The sequence below is a fragment of the Lutra lutra genome, chromosome 7, assembly GCF_902655055.1.
Source record: "Lutra lutra chromosome 7, mLutLut1.2, whole genome shotgun sequence".
Classification (NCBI taxonomy): Eukaryota; Metazoa; Chordata; class Mammalia; order Carnivora; family Mustelidae; genus Lutra; species Lutra lutra.
The window spans coordinates 9,413,600-9,429,638 of NC_062284.1; the positions used below are offsets into that span (position 1 = coordinate 9,413,600).

The window sequence follows — 16,039 nt, forward strand, 5'->3', positions numbered from 1 at the left end:
TACGTTTGCGTCTCACAAATGAAGTGGTTAGCAGGAGCGAGCTTACCAGCCTCCGGCAGAAGGCAAGGCACAGAGCTGAGGTTTTAGTTCCTGGCAAACTCACTTGGAGATGCCAAGTGGGCGGCGCTGCTATGAAGCAGGGGGTGGGGGTGGGGTGGGGCTGGGCATGAGGGGAAGGAAACAGCGAGAAGGAGCACTTACTCAGTTAGGAGCCGGTGCAGCTTGTGATAACCCCGCTCCAAGGCCAGGCTCACAGGTGTCGCTCCTTCCTGGTTGTGGATGCTGAGAGCCCCTCGGCCACCTGGCTTCTGCAACAGGAACCACGTCAACCTCAGCAGCCCCAGCCGCACGGCAAAATGCATCAGCGTCTCCCGGGGACCACCATCTGTATGTGGGAGAGAAAATCAGTACGGAGAACGTGACAACGACAAGCAAACAAACAGAAAAACAAGTTACGTGAGCACCGCCGCCTCCAAGGACCTAAGATCCTAGAGTTAAACCACAACATAAACAGGCTTGACGGTGGCGGGCTACGACCAGCTCTTGCGTAAAGACGGAACAAAGCTGAACACAGTTTGAGAAGCGAAGTCTCCGAAGAGAACCATGACATTTCTATATCCTGATTTACCACATTTGTGCAATCCATTTATATGGGCGGATTTGTAAGAGTGAATTCACACATGTGTTCTTTTCCTTAAACAAGAAGGCGGGCGGGGGCTGGGGGGGGAATGCAGCCTCACAATGTGGGGACACACCGGGAATAGCTGTTAGGGCTTAGATGGGTGTATCGTAAAAGGTATAATTAAAGAAAAAATAACACCCAGACAGGAGCTGGCTAGGTAAACACTAAGAACAGGTTCTGCTTGTTAAGTACACACAGGTCCTTCTATTCCCCCACATTAAGGGCAAATCAAATTGCCATCACTGCCTACTTTTTGTTTTGTTTAATGAAAGAAAGAAATGCATCTCCAGGCATAATAAGCCTAATTTTAAGATAATATACTAGTAAGTTCAGTAAGAAAAACGTGCACTTGGGCTTATTTCACTTACGGGGAAGGCCCCTCTTTGGTACAGCGAGTCACGCTGAAGGTGGTGGAATGAGGGAAGGCTCGGGAGGCAGACAAATCCGGGTTCGGAAGTGGCCATTTACCATCTGAGACTGGGCCCGAACCATTCTCACCTCTCGGAGCTTCATTTCTGCATCCCTAGGTGGGGCACCTTCACCTCACATGCAGGACAGAGGCAGGCGGAGTGCAGGGATAAAGACGGGCTACAAGATCCACATCTGGTCATCTGTTAATTGCATAAAGTGGTCAACATCCAGGTTCCCTCCCTTTCCCGGCTCTCTCCTCTCAGACTTCAAATTCCGTTCCAGGTTCACCAACCACCTCTCTCTTCCTCAGGCCATCCCCTGTGCCCAACCTGGGACGACAGCCACCAACCACGGCAGGGCTGCGGTACCAGGCCCCACAGGCTGGGCGGAACTCACCTCCAGGGGGCGCCACTCAGCCACTGCAATGGGAATGACGCCCAGGAGCGGTGCCTGCCTCCTCTCCTCTCCTCCGTGTCTACCACCGGGTCTCAAGTTCTTCCCTGGGCATTCCCAGACTTCTTGGACCCCGCTGGTTTCTCTTTACACTCAAATCCTCCATGCTGCTCATGTGACTAGCAGTGAAAAACGAATCCAGCTTTGAACCAGCGATTTTACAGCGAACTGCTTTCCAGTGTCATGTGTCTTTCAGTCTAGTCTCCCTATCGCCAAGGTAAATTCTTAGATGCAAAAGCTATCTTCTGTATTTTACATTTTTCCTACAGAACTATGCACACTGACTATTTCAAGAATTCACAGGGTGTTCAGCTGAGACACGTGGCTGGAAAGAGATCAACACCCCAGAAGAAAACCTGCATGGGCAGGTACAAACCATAATAATCAAGACCTCAGAGCAGGTGGCAGGGCCAGACAAAAGGGCAGAAAGAACCTTCACAGAAGATCAAATATCACCACCTGACTTGTGCCTTACAGTTGGTCACAAGCACTCTGACGTCCTTATCAAAACCAAAAAGCTAATAAGGCTCCGACCAGGAACTATGTGACTTTTTAGAGACTGGTCAATTCCTGCCTCACTACGTGACACCTCCACACCCCCTCAAAGCAGTTTTCTCTACAGCCTCACCACTTCCGACCCCTGATTTGCTGAGTCAGCTCCGTATTTACAAGTTCCAACAACAAAGCCATGCAGCTGCTCAAGCTGGCACCTTGGTTCCAGCACCTGTGTCCTCCCCGGATCTGATTCTAAGGTCCTGAGCAGAAGGTGCCACATGCACTTGTAGGTTGACCACTTTATGCAATTAACAGATGACCAGAAGTGTGATGTGTGGTCAGGACCTGCGAGATGTCTGCTCTGGGCTATATATTTTGTATTAACGCTTTTCCCACTCACAATAACCCCATGAGGTCTCACCATCCTCAGGTTGAGGCAAAGACGGGTTAATAACTTACCCTCAACAAGAGCCATCAAGATTTGAAAATTCTTCTGTCAAGTCTAGAGACCATATCCTCTCCATTAACTCCACCCTCTTTTTGTAAAAAGCAATCAGGCAAGCGAGCTCATGTGGTTTACAAAGAACCTTTTCATGTTTTCCTCCAGTAAGTAAAAATGTTTACCCAACTTATCCTTCATTACTGCTTTTATTTCTTTTGTCTCAGTTTAAACTCCAGCACGCCTACAATTTAGGACCAATTTCTGTTCTCTGGTCTCTATATTCCGTATTTCTTCCTCTCATGATCCTTTGTCTTTTCCCTCTGTATTCTGTGAGTTACTCAACTTTGTCCTTCAGATCACTAACTGCATTTCCTGTGATGTCAACTGAGTCCTTTGTCCCCAGTTTGAATTTAATTATGTTATGGGATTCTGGATGTCCCTGCATCATTTCAAGCCAACTCCCTTTCCATCTTTGCCCTCACTGTGATGACTTCTCTGCAGATGTAATTAAAGCCCCTAATCAGTTGATTTAATAAGGAAGATTATCCCAGATAATCTGGGTAGGTCTAACTAAATCAGCTGGAAGGCTTTAAAAGCAGGGCTGAGGTTTCCCCTGGAGGCTGGCCTGAGCCTGTGCTCTTAGAACTCCAGCCTGCTCCGGATCTCCCCTTCCTGTCTCACTGAGGATGACTCTTTTGGCTCATTTCAGTGGGTCTGAGCTTGCCCCTGGTCTTCTCCTCCACTCCTGCGCTGCGAATCTTGGACCTGCTTAACCAGCCCCCACAATCGTGTAAGCCATGCCGTGCAAGAAGTCTTACCACACATTTCTCCTGCTCGTTCTGATGCTCTGGTTGAACCCTGACCGAGGAGCTTCCGGCATATTAAGTAGATACTCCCTAAACTTACTGTCCTCCTGGTTGCTTCCTTTTCTAATTTCATAATAGGTCTTACTTCTTTGAGCTTTTAAAGGATAAATGGGAATGCTCTTCTAAATTTTTCTTTGGTTTCTTAAAGAAAATTATACCTGGGAGTCTTCCATCTGAATAAATTATACCTGGGAGTCTTCCATCTGAATACTCTTGATACTTCTCCGTTTCCTTTAGGCTGTAATTTATTTCACAGGCCACAGGTTGGTTCGCGGGCTTTCCCATTTAACCATGCTCAATTGGAAAAATCTCTATGGAGGCCCGGCTTCCACTCACGAGAAGGTAGCAGAAAATGCCTTAAGTCTCACTTGCTATCCACGTGTATACTGGAAGCACCTCCCACACCCATTCCCTCCGACCTGCAGAGAAAGCTGACGTGCCTAGCAGACATTCATGATAAGTATGCTGCGGCATACTTTTACAAAGTCAGATTTTCTGATGAAGCAAAATGTTCTAAATTCTGTGAACAGTAGAGCAATCAAAGACTACATATGTTTTTCCTTCCCCATCAATCCACCTAAATGCCCTGCTCACAGTACTCTCTGAATTCATACCTATGTGACTCCAAAATCACCATTCTCTCTGCTGTTCTGAACCGCCTCTTGGATAAACCCGCAGCCCCGCACGAGGCAGGAATTCTCGCACTCCACGGGGAAGGAAAAGGGTGGGCCGGTGTGAGCAATGGGCTTGTCGAAAAGGACACCTGTAGCCCTGCCACACAATCAAGGTTTAAGAGGCAACAAAACCTTTTGGAGCTGAAGTCCTGCCATGACCAGGAAGTGCTTGTCCTGGAAATCAACAGATATTAACCCTCTGCCAAGAAAAAAAATCTCCAGTGATCTTTTTATATTTTACTTTTTAGCAACAATGACAACTGAAAAAGGATACAAATATTAGAGAGTGTAGCTAAGGAAAAAGTCCCACGGAAGGGGTGTGGGAACTAAGACACCAAACAATTAGGTTGAGGTTCTAGTGACCAACGTCAGATACACAGAACTGAGACCGCCCTGGATGGTTTTGGTGCAGTCTTTTTTAAACCTGTCTAATCCTTCTCTCCACCCAAATTTCTCCTTGTGGGGAGGATTCCTACCCCAAAAGATGATAAGATCTTTTCATTCAGTCATATAATACCGTGACTGGAACGAAGATCTCCCCCAAGATGCTTCTCCTCCACCCTTTCTTCAGCGCTAGTCTGCAGCAGGCCGGCCCCTGCTACCCTGCAGGGTCTTTCAGGTGAAAATCATCTCCATTCACCCGACCTTCAACCTTCAACCTTCGACCTTCGTGAGCCATGAAGGGACTGAGCAGCAGGGCCGAGGAAGTGAGACTTGGTCACTCACAGGGAAGATCTCACCGCGCCATCATTCACCCTCCACCCAGATGCAACCTTATTGCTGATGTTTAGAGCAGAACTAAGGCCAAAAGGACAGCAGAGAAGCTCCTTTATGTAATTGCGGATGGAAGGACTAGACGGACAAACTCCCTCCCTCCCGTTCGTGGTTTAAAGCAAAGAGTAACGTTAGAGATCAGTAAAAGCAAAAGCAAAACAGCCTTGTTCTGCCTCAAGGAACTGTTTCTCCTGTGCTGTCCTGTGGCAGCCTTCTACAGGACAGGTTAAGTCCCTTACAGAGCTCATCGATGTTCTGCCTCTAACAGGTTACTGGACGGTGGTCAAGGTATATTCAAAACGCTTATCCACCAGTCCACACTCTCCCAGTAGGTCTTCCTCCATTCGACAGATAAAGAAACAGGGAACCAGAGGTGAAGTACTTTGCACAAACTCTTGCAACGAAGCAAGGCTATGGACAAGTAGAGCCTACTGCCCACATGACAGTATCACCTCGACACCAAGAGTTCTCAGCATCAGGTTCATGCCTGCTGCGCAGGGAGACCAAGAAGCCCTACATAACATGTCAGTGTTCTCTGGGTAGGCAGCCGGATGCACTTCTTCCTGAGGAGAGATCTAAGCTATTTTCAAAGGAGTCACTGACCTGGAAACAGTTAAAAAGCACTGCATCTAAACACAGAGTGGGAGGGGTAACCACAAATCTCGTATGACCCCTTTGTGCAAATATCAGGCTGGAACAACTGTCAACATCCTAACCTTCAACAGCAAGGAGTCCCGTTATGTAACAGGGCGCCCTGTGTACCTGCCTCTTTACCCCAGGCAATAAGCCTGCTTCGTGCCTGCTTCCTTTTTTTTTTTTAAGACTTTATTTATTTATTTGACAGACAGAGATCACAAGCAGGCAGAGAGGCAGGCAGAGTGGGGGGTGGGGGGAGCAGGTTCCTTGCTGAGCAGAGAGCCCGATGTGGGGCTTGATCCCAGGACCCTGAGATCATGACCTGAGCTGAAGGCAGAGGCTTAACCCACTGAGCCACCCAGGCGCCCCTCGTACCTGCTTCCTTTAACAATCTTGGCAACTCACTGATGTGAGCAGAATGCTTCTTTACATTCGTCCCTCAGCAGCACACACCCTCGTGACCGGTGCCGCACTGCCTTTCAGGCACCCAGTGGTGCAGGCTCTAGCCCACCAGGAAGGGAACAACTCAGCTGCAGAATGCGGATCTGGCACTGGCATCAGGCTCCTGATCCCAGTTGCTGACTTCAAGGTAGGTCTATCGAGGTCCATGCATGCATTTCACCTTCCAACATACATACACCTAACTTGTCCAGTTTTTTGTTGTTCTTTTAATTATTTGTAACTTATGTACGATGAAACTCGCTTGTGGGGGCATACAGTCCTGTGAGTCTGAACGCACGCACAGATTGTTCTAACCACCACCACCAAGACATAAAGCCATTCCAACAGCCAAAAAGCTCCCTCGTGGCAGCCCCCCGCAGTCAGACCTCAGCCCCACTCCTAGTCCCGGGCAACTACTCATCTGTTTTCTGTTCCCATAATTTTGCCCTTTTTAGACTACCACACAAGTAGAATCACACACTACGTAACCTTCGGAAATGGACTTTACCCAGCAAAATGCATCCAGGCTGCTGCATTTGGACCCCCAACAATTTGTCCCCTTTATTATTTTTCAATGTTATACCCCCCTTTTTCATGATGAGTGGTGTCCCCCCGTATGGACATATCATTACTGGCTTACATATTCACCCAATGACCGAGATCTGGGTTGTCTGCAGTTTTGAATGATTATAAATAACGCTGGTGTAGGCATATCTGTGCAAAGATTTTCCGAGTAAATAGAAGTTTTCATTTCTCTAGAATAAACAGCCAAATGTGGAACTGCCGGGTCATATAGTAAATGTACACTTAACCTTGTAGGAAACTGCCGAACTGTCTTCTGGGGCGCCTGTATCATTCTGCACTCCCACTAGCAATGTAGCAGGCACTGTTCTGCGGCCTTGCTAACCCCTGGTATTTTTTATTTTACCCATTCTAACAGGTGGGTAACGGTACCTCACTGTGGTCTTTAACACACTTCCCTAACTATTCAAACTTGATTCAGCTTTTGCTAGTAACGCTTGAGCAATTTTGTGCAACAGAAACCGAAGAAGCACGTGGCAAGTCCACAGAAAGCTGGCAAAGCTGGCCAGTTCCCTATGAAAGGCAGGGAGGCTAAGGCCCAGAGAGGGGAAGTGACAGGCCCGAAGTTTCAGACCTGTGCTCTTTCTCACAGCTCTTTTTAATCGTGGTAACATGAACAAATGATCCCACTCCTATGCCTTCTTTCAAGACAAAAACAAAACCATAAAAACACCATAAGCCCCGTAAATGACGAAGGTGACCCCGTCTTGACACGGATGTGTACACAGCAACCAGAGTTCCCACTGCCACAGCAATACAGAACAGGAGGGGCTTGTGGTATAAAGCCTCAACGGGAGGTTTCTGAAAAGGTGCTCTTGTCCTCAATGATGGCAAATACTTTGATCTTTAGATCTGTGCAGTGGAGGGGTTCCTTGGTCTATATTAATTCGACAGAGAAAAGGATAACTGTGTCCTTCCTTGAAGGGACCTCAGAGTCCGCGTTTCCCTTTTTATTTCACTGAGGCAGGCAGCTTGCCGCAGCCCCCGATGCTGAGGGACACCACTGCCGCCCCGGCCACAGCATTTCGGAGGACCAAAGCTGGCAAATACCTCTGTAGCCTTCTTCCATGGGAGGAAGTCTGTGAGAGCAGCCACTGAGCATGCCCCTGACCCAGTCCCCTCTGGGTGTTCCTGCTCAGTATCTGCTCTCGGGCAGAGAGGGAGACTTCTGGCCTGCTCTCCCTACGGAGTACGATGATCAGAGCCGGGTGGCCACCGAAGGGCAGTCCCGTGACTGTCGCGCTCTTTCAGGGATAAAGCAGGAAGAGGAGCAAACCCTTCCGGCAGATGCAGCATCAGCAGCCCAAAGAGCGGTCATCAGTAGCAAAGCAAACCTTCTGACCTCCATCTGCGTAACTCCTAAACCTTTCCATTTGACTTGAACTCAGGAGGGAATGAGGGTGTTACTTATTAGACCCCAAGCGTATACTCTTTCATTTAAATACAGTCATAAAACCATGACATCTAGTAGATACGCATCTGCTACATAAATGATTATGTAGGAAAACCCCTAAGAGGAACATATGGTTACTATGCTAGTGTTTTTTTTTTTAAGTGGAACCCTTCCTTCCGTGAACTCTCACATGGAAAGCCAGTAGATAAAATAAGTGAAGAGTGAAATTGCTCTGGTTAAAGAAGTGTGGGGTTTCGCAGAAGCCAGGCAGCTCTGGTGCCCCCCTCCCACCTCAATCCCCCATCTTCTCGTTCCTCTAATTCCATGGAGTCTCTCAAAAACTTCAGAATACAATAATGAAAGCTCTTTGATAATGAAATACCAAAAGGATGACAAAAATTACTCTGTTACTGTCCTCATGAAGGACAGGTCACTTCCTGTGCTTGGGAGGACACGCAAGAACTACAGACCTGCAGCCAAGCGCCGCGTGCGCCGCCCTCTGCTGCAAACAGCAGCCGCACAGAGCCACACCAAGCCCCTGCTTGGGGCATTTCACTGCAAGAACAGGTTTAACAGCTCTGAGGAGAGAAGGCATCAAGGCCACTCTACTCCAGTAACCGCGAGATCTACCCAGCCACTGTGAAAGGCTTAAGGACAATGATCGTACAGAAGCAGCCGCATTGAGAAACCAAAGTATTCTAAATTCGGTCTCTCTGTGGGTCATTAAGTGCTTACCCTGCAAAGTCTGATCCGTCCCCAACACGTTCCACTCCGCCGGCAGCTTCAGGTGTCTGAATGCCAGGGCGACCTTCTCGTCAAGGGAATTCACATCCCCAGATGGGGGTCCTGATCGGTCAAGAAAACGAGTGAAGTTCAGGGCCTGCTGATTCCCAGCACTGGTCGCGAGGAACTGGGCTGCATCGTACGCCTCATCCTGGATGAACTGGAAGTCTTCTTCGGCCACCACAAACACGGGAAGGCCCTCCTTGGAAGCACAGAGCAGCACCTTCACGGTCTCACAGCAGTCGTGACCTAAACAAGACACAGAGAGCAAAGAAAACAGTGTTTGAGTCCTCCTGCCGGAAGAGCAGTCTCAGAGTCCTCTTGCTGGGAGGAGGACAGTCTGAGTCCTCCCACTTAGGAGGAGGACAATCTCCGAGTCCTCTGCTGGGAGGAGGACAGTCTCAGAGTCCTCCCACTGGGAAGAGGACAGTCCCCGAGTCCTCCCACTTGGGAGGAGGATAGTCTCTCCAAGTCCTCCCGCTAGGAGGAGGACAGTCTCAGAGTCCTCCCGCTGGGAAGAGGACAGTCCCCGAGTCCTCCCACTTGGGAGGAGGATAGTCTCTCCAAGTCCTCCCACTAGGAGGAGGACAGTCTCCGAGTCCTCTGCTGGGAGGAGGACAGTCTCAGAGTCCTCCCGCTGGGAAGAGGACAGTCCCCGAGTCCTCCCACTTGGGAGGAGGATAGTCTCTCCAAGTCCTCCCGCTAGGAGGAGGACAGTCTCAGAGTCCTCCCGCTGGGAGGAGGACACTAGCAGGTCCTCTTTGTTCTTCTTGCACAATACACAAGTTCTCCTTCCTAAAAAGAAAGTACTTCCTCTGCTCTGACAGCAATCCAAACTTCTTTACACTTATTTTCAGCTCTTTTTCTGAACTATTATTTGCAACAATGAATTAGTTCCCTTACTGCCAGTAAACAACTCTGTTCCCCAAATGTATCCCCTATAGCTAACGTCTGGCACCGAACAGTTTCTGAGATCCCAGGACATACTGAATTATGGCTGTTCAACTCAAACAGAGGAAAGAATGAAAGCTCAAGGATCTCGTCAGGCCTAGCAAGTCTGATACGACTGAACTGAGCTAGATCTGGAAACCCAACAGGAAGAAAGCCACTCAGACTGGTTAATATAGGAGGATTTTTACAGATTCCCCAGCACTGCCCTATTATCACCACAGCGCAACTGATCAAATGATGAAACATTTTGAAAAGTACAAAACTACCTGATTTTATTTCACTGTTATTAGAAATTCAAGGCCTACAAAATGCACTCTGCTGTCAGATACATGTTCTTTCCTGTCATGTAATGATGTCAACAACATCGCCTGGTTCACAGGGATGAAGCAATGCTGCGGCCAGAAGCCCGGTTCAGGGAGGGCAAGCATGCCGGAGATCAGTGCCCACCGTACAGACGGGGCAGACCTCATGAGCTGCCACATACGTGCCGCCCCAGAGAGCTCCACTCGAGTAACATCCACACCGTTTCTGCGGGAAAGGCCTTCCTGGAGAATCAGACTCTGCTGGATTTTTAGCCTCACAGAGTTAAGTATGTACAACATGCAGAATATCGTCATTGGAACACCCTCTTGACCCTCAACTTCCCAACACTGATCTCAACTGGCTAGAAGTACGCCCCTAACATCATCATTCTTCTTCCAAAAAACCTCTCTGGTGAGAAACGCAGAAAGGAAAATGGAGCTTGTCTTTCTGCTGCGTGAGTGATGCCACCTGGTGCTCTGGCCGATTCCCCGCAGGCCCCGGCCCGCCCCGCTTCCCTGCAGCCCCTCGCACGCAGAGACTGCTTGTCCACGGTGGGGTGAGGCTGAGGAAGCCCTCTATAGGGCCACGGAGTTCACTTTCCATACTGTGGCCACGGGCCAGGAGAGGCTTCAGACGTGGACAGAACAGACGAAGCCTTCTACTGCCTTTGAAAGAGAAAACTGTAATTGTTTTCCCCGTGTGAACAATGAGAATAATAATTGATTTTCCGCATACGATTCTCCAGGGGCCTCTTTAAGCCCTTTATCCTGGTGACAAATCTCTCACTGTTGTGTAACCTTAGGGTGGTTATAAGCATTTACTGACCAAGTGACTACCACGTATCAGGCACCCGACATGTCATTTTCTCTGTACAAGAGATTTATGAGGTATGTACTATCCTCATGTTGCAGATGACAAAACTGAGACTTTGAGAAGTAAGGTCACAAAGATATTATAAGAAGCTGAATCCATTATTTAAATTCAAGTCTGATGCCTAAGGTCGTGGCCGAGTGTATCATGATGCAAGAGTTCTGTCCCTGCCTGCAAGGAGCCTAATACTTGAACGGCAGGCCAGTACGACGACTGAGCAACAAGAACAGGTTCAGTAACCACTGAGATCCGCTTCCACATGAACTCGTCACTCCACCACGTACACGTCCTGCCTTCCGAGTTGAATTCTTTCTATGAAGGCTGTAGGAGAGGGAGCATCCCTGCCTGGTGCGTGTCTGAGCCCACACGTGCCTGACGCCCACGTATGTACTTCAACTCAATGCATGTGCTGAATTTATACATTTAACATATGAAATGAAATTAGGGGAAAAAAACCTTCTGATTTACCTTTGAAGGGAAGCCAGCCTAATTGTATAAAACAACAATGTCAATTAGAAACAAGTCAACAGATTCAGGTAGTAGGTTTGGAGAGTCTTCTGGCAAAAGTATTTCTTTTAAATTGCTCCATAATGGGGCACCTGGGTGGCTCAGTCAGTTAAGCATCTGCCTTTGGCTCAAGTTATGATTCCAGGGCCCTGGAATGGAGCCCCGCATCTCTCTCTCTCCCTCTGCACTCCCCACCCTCTGCTTGTACATGCGCTTTCTCACTCTCTCTCAAATATATAAAATCTTTTTTTTTAAAGGTTAAAAAAAAAAAACCAACTGTTTTATTATAACATCCAACAGCTAGATAGGCACCAAGCCCAGGGCCCTGGGATTACAAGCGTGAGAGACTCAGCCCTCCGTTTCAGCCCTCCGGAGGTTTACAATCTGTAAGGGGGAATCAAGCAATTTGCAGAGAACTTCGAAGAAGTCAGAGTGGGATGGGCTCTAGAAGAAACACACAGGGCAACTGGTGGGAGAGACACAGGACATTTCCCGTGAGTATGAGCAGGAAGATGTCACAAAGCAGGTGGCTGCTAAGAAGTAGCTTTCTGCAGGTGCCCAGCTCCCAGCTCTGCAGCCCTCAGGATGCAGATGCACGGCACCTACCTCACCTAACACACACACACTCCATAACGTGTGGTGTGCTGGCTCTACTCTCTGTGCTTTCCAAGTAGCTGTTCATGTACTCCTCATAGCAACTCTATGCGGCAGACCCTATTATTATACCATTCACCAGATGCAGAGACCAAAGCACAGAAGTACTAAGTCATTTGCCCACAGTGATGCAGCTCCTGGGTGGCAGAATCAGAACTTGAGCCCACTTCCTTGCTCTAGAGGCTGCCCCTTCTCTCAAGATTTATGGGTACAAGAAGACTTGAAGAGGAAACAAGGGGACCGTGGAAGAATCGACAGGGAAGCAATAAACACACCATGCTCAAACCCTGGCTGGAAACTCTGATGCTGTGCGACCCCAGATCACCTCTGTTTCTGCGGGCCTCGACTTCCTCATTCACTGCATGAGAGAGCAGCCCCTACGAGCCCCAGCATTTCTCCGGAGGTCAAAGCCTGTGGGCGTCAGTAGGCAGAAGTTGGACAGGGAGAGAACGTTAACAAGATTCCAAGAATAGAGAACAGTTTGAAGAACCCTAACATGGAAGCAGAAGGTAAGTTCAAGAGATGGAAATGACAGTTTCGGGAGGCTATTAACTTGGTTACACCTGGATGCTTAGTGACAGCAGAGACCTGGGTCCAAACCAATTTCCTTTACTTCTCAGCTACGTGGCCCAAGGTAAATGAGAACACCTGTCTGTTAAATCTAGACAGTCTCCAGGTCTTACACATGAAGAGCAGAATTAGAAGAGTCTTCTCAAATTCTTTAATAATATTACCAAAACAACATCACCTAGCCTCAATTCATTGCCTATGAAATCAGACAGACAGGTGTAACAATAGGTATTTCAGTTGGAAGAATTACTTTAAAGTAAGAACGGTTCATGAATCTGACACTTACAGCACAGCATTACAAGCCTCAAGCCTGTGCAAAGGTGAGAAACCCAAACACTTGAACCAGAAAGGGAGTCCCAATGCCACTAATGGCATCCATCACCCTATAAACACCTAAATACCATCGGCCTCCCTCTAAGAGCTCCTCCTATATAGACAGAGTTCATCCCATATTCCAGATCTTCAATTTCATATCTCTCTTTCTCTCTCTCTCTCTCTCTCACGCACGCGCGCGCACACACACACACACGGTGCACTGAGCGCAGAAAAGCCACTGTGAAGCAACACCATCTTATTCAAAACTGCCAAGTGTAGAAGCGTCTGCACAGAACTCCATCCGGCTAGGAAAGGGTGCAGACAGACAGAGGGGACAGACACAAGGTGGTTGGCGCACGCGCACGTGTGTTTATCAGCAGCCTACGAGTGCCTGGCTCTTCCTGCTGCGTCAGCAGAAGTAATAGGTGAGCAGGCAGATGTGGACGGTGGCGGTGGTTGGGTGAACTACTGTCAGCTCGTCTGTGTATACATTTCTGTGTAAAATAAAACTACGTATCAGAGGAGGGCGAATGTCAGGAAAGGCCAGGAAGCAGCAACCCAGGAGCGGCGATCCGACTATCGGCCCTGTGTTCTTCCCTACGGACATGAACTCACAATCTGAAGGACAGACTATGATCAACCCAAGTAAAATGTGCCATCAATCTGGAACGTGTTTGGTATGATTTTAGGTTCCTTTTTCAAAAGAAACACTGAGGAGTAAAAGAGGAGTGGGGGGCTGAAGGTGTCCTGGACCGGCCTTTAATATTAAAAACTGAGAGTACATCGGGAGAGCGACTGCCACCCTCAACCACAGCACTCGCCCCCGGCGTCTGGAAACCAGCACCCGAGCCTGCAGGCGCTACTCTCTCACACTGGGGTTTTCTATTATGCTTGACCGGGTCTCAAGACTATTTTTTAATTCCTATGACCTTTCAGATAAAGCATTTAGGGGGGAAAAACCCAACATGTTAAAAAACAAAGCTATGTAAAACGGACCCAGTAATAAAACCCGCTGCATAAAACGTCTTGTTGCCATAAACTCGCCCTAGAGACAGGACTCTCTCCAGGGGCCATCACACACAAAACGCAAGGTGTTAAGGATGCCCACATCTATACCAAAAAGACACAGAAACCACATCCGAGTTGCTATCATCGCCACAGTCAATCTCTCTTTACACAAAAACTGCAGCAGAGAGAGGAGCAGCAGGTCTCGGCCAGGGGCACGGTGCTTCTCCTTCCACTCAACCTCCTGCTAACAAAGAAGGAAAGTAAGAATCCCAAGTCTTTTTAGAAAAGGAAGGTCTGAAAACTTTACTGAGCCTCTTCGGAGGGAAGCAGCTCCAGAGGATCTAAAGAAGGGAAGAAGACAGAGAAATCAGTGAAAGAATAAGCCTAAGCGTCAACAATTCCATCTTTTAACCTGCCGTCTCAGTGCCTCACGACCAGGCCCCGTTCTTCCTTCTACATCAGAAATCTACAGTAACTACCGGGGTGCGGGAGATCTTTCCCTGACCGACTGAGGGGTCTTGAGGTTTGCTGGCAACGAGCAGAGGAGTCAGACAACACCGGCTGGAGTCTTCACCATCCGCTGCGCCCAGGGGGAGGTCACCCTGAACAAGTCCCTCCACCCTGAAGCCCAAGGCCACCCACCGTCCCGACGGTGAGAAACCACGAGAGATGGCCATGCACAAAGCACCGGGCCTGAGAGGCACCAAAGACTGGTAGTTATCATCATCATTATTATTTAGCTATTAAAATGTTCTGTGGGGGCGCCTGGGTGGCTCAGTGGGTTAAAGCCTCTGCCTTCAGCTCAGGTCATGATCCCAGGGTCCTGGGATCAAGCCCCACATCGGGCTCTCTGCTCTGCATGGGGCCTGCTTCCTCCTCTCTCTCTGCCTGCCTCTCTGCCTACTTGTGATCTCTGTCTGTCAAATAAATAAATAAAATCTTTAAAAAAAAAAAAAATGTTCTGTGGAGGGGCGCCTGGGTGGCTCAGTCAGTTACACGTTCAACTCTTGATCTGGGCTCAGGCCATGATCTCGGGGCTGTGAGATGGAGCCCTGCATCCAGCTCTGCGCTGAGCGTGGAACCTGTGATGATTCTCTCTCCCTCTGATCTTCCCGCCTCTCCCTCTCTAAAACTAAACGAAAATGAAAAAAATTTAAAATGTTCCTGTTTAGGTCACTCAAGGAAAAGAGATTCCCGATACTCTACAAAGAGCTTCTGCCACAGGACCCAGTAAAGCTCCGGAGCTAAAAGTTGCCTTTGGCACTACTGAAAAGATAAAGGGGGGAGGGGGGACCCAGAATAAACAAGAACACAACAAAAAGCACCTAGCGGAGGGGCGCCTGGGTGGCTCAGTCATTAAGCGTCTGCCTGATCCTGGGGCCCAGGGATGGAGCCTGTGTTGGGCTCCCTGCTCAGCAGGGAGCCTGCTTCTCCCTCTCCCTCCCACTGTCCCTGGCTTGTGCTCTCTCTCTGTCAAATAAATAAATAAAATCTTCAAAGAAGAAGGAGAAGAAGAACCACCACCTAGCTGAGAAGCAACAATGTCAAGTAACTGCTAATGCTCCTCTTAAAAGCACTGAATTCCAACCCTTTTTAAGCTGGCGGGTCAGGAGGTGCGTGTGCTCATGCGGCTGGAGAGCGTTTCTGTAGGCTCCTTATCACCGTATGAAGCCCCGTACCCATGGAAACGAAATATTGCTACAGATAAACAAGTGCGCTGAAGCATGACCCAAGAATTACTTCATTTCCTATTAAGCTAAAAGTGGCACACATCCCATCCGGGCCTTCTCTTTTGAGAATGAAACAATTGGGACTTTGTCTGACCAACTATCCAAAGAGGAACACTGAAAGTGCTTGCTGGACCAGCCCAGCTCAGCCCAGCCCCACTGAGAGCATGGTCTTTTCTTTCCTTTTTTTTTTTTAAAGATTTATTCATTAGAGAGACAGAGACAGAGAAAGACAGAGTGTGTGTGTGTGTGTGTGTGTGCATGCGTGTGAGAGAGAGAGAGATAGAGAGAGAGCATGGTGAGGGAGGGGAAGAGGGAGAGCGTAGGGGTAAAGGGCAGAGAGAGAATCTCAAGCTGAGATTCTCCGCTGAGCTCAGAGCCTCGCGGGGCTTGATCCTACCATCCCGAGATCATGACCTGAGCTGGACGCTCCACCGATGATGCCACCCAGGCAGCCCCACTCCTGTTCTAAGAGAAAGGCTGTGGTAAGGAGTCAATGGTG

General features: G+C 48.7%; 1 protein-coding gene across 5 annotated transcripts in view; it reads right to left on the reverse strand.

The window, feature by feature from the left end:
- Window positions 1-16,039, reverse strand: part of AKAP13 (A-kinase anchoring protein 13) — a 330,885-nt gene that overhangs the window by 184,680 nt on the left and 130,166 nt on the right. For all 5 annotated transcript variants that reach the window (XM_047736222.1, XM_047736225.1, XM_047736224.1 and 2 more), the window contains exons 4-5: window positions 8,585-8,881; window positions 202-385 (exon numbers count right to left, since the gene is read on the reverse strand). In XM_047736222.1, coding sequence (XP_047592178.1) covers window positions 202-385; window positions 8,585-8,881 — 481 coding nt within the window. The remainder of the gene's footprint in view (window positions 1-201; window positions 386-8,584; window positions 8,882-16,039) is intronic.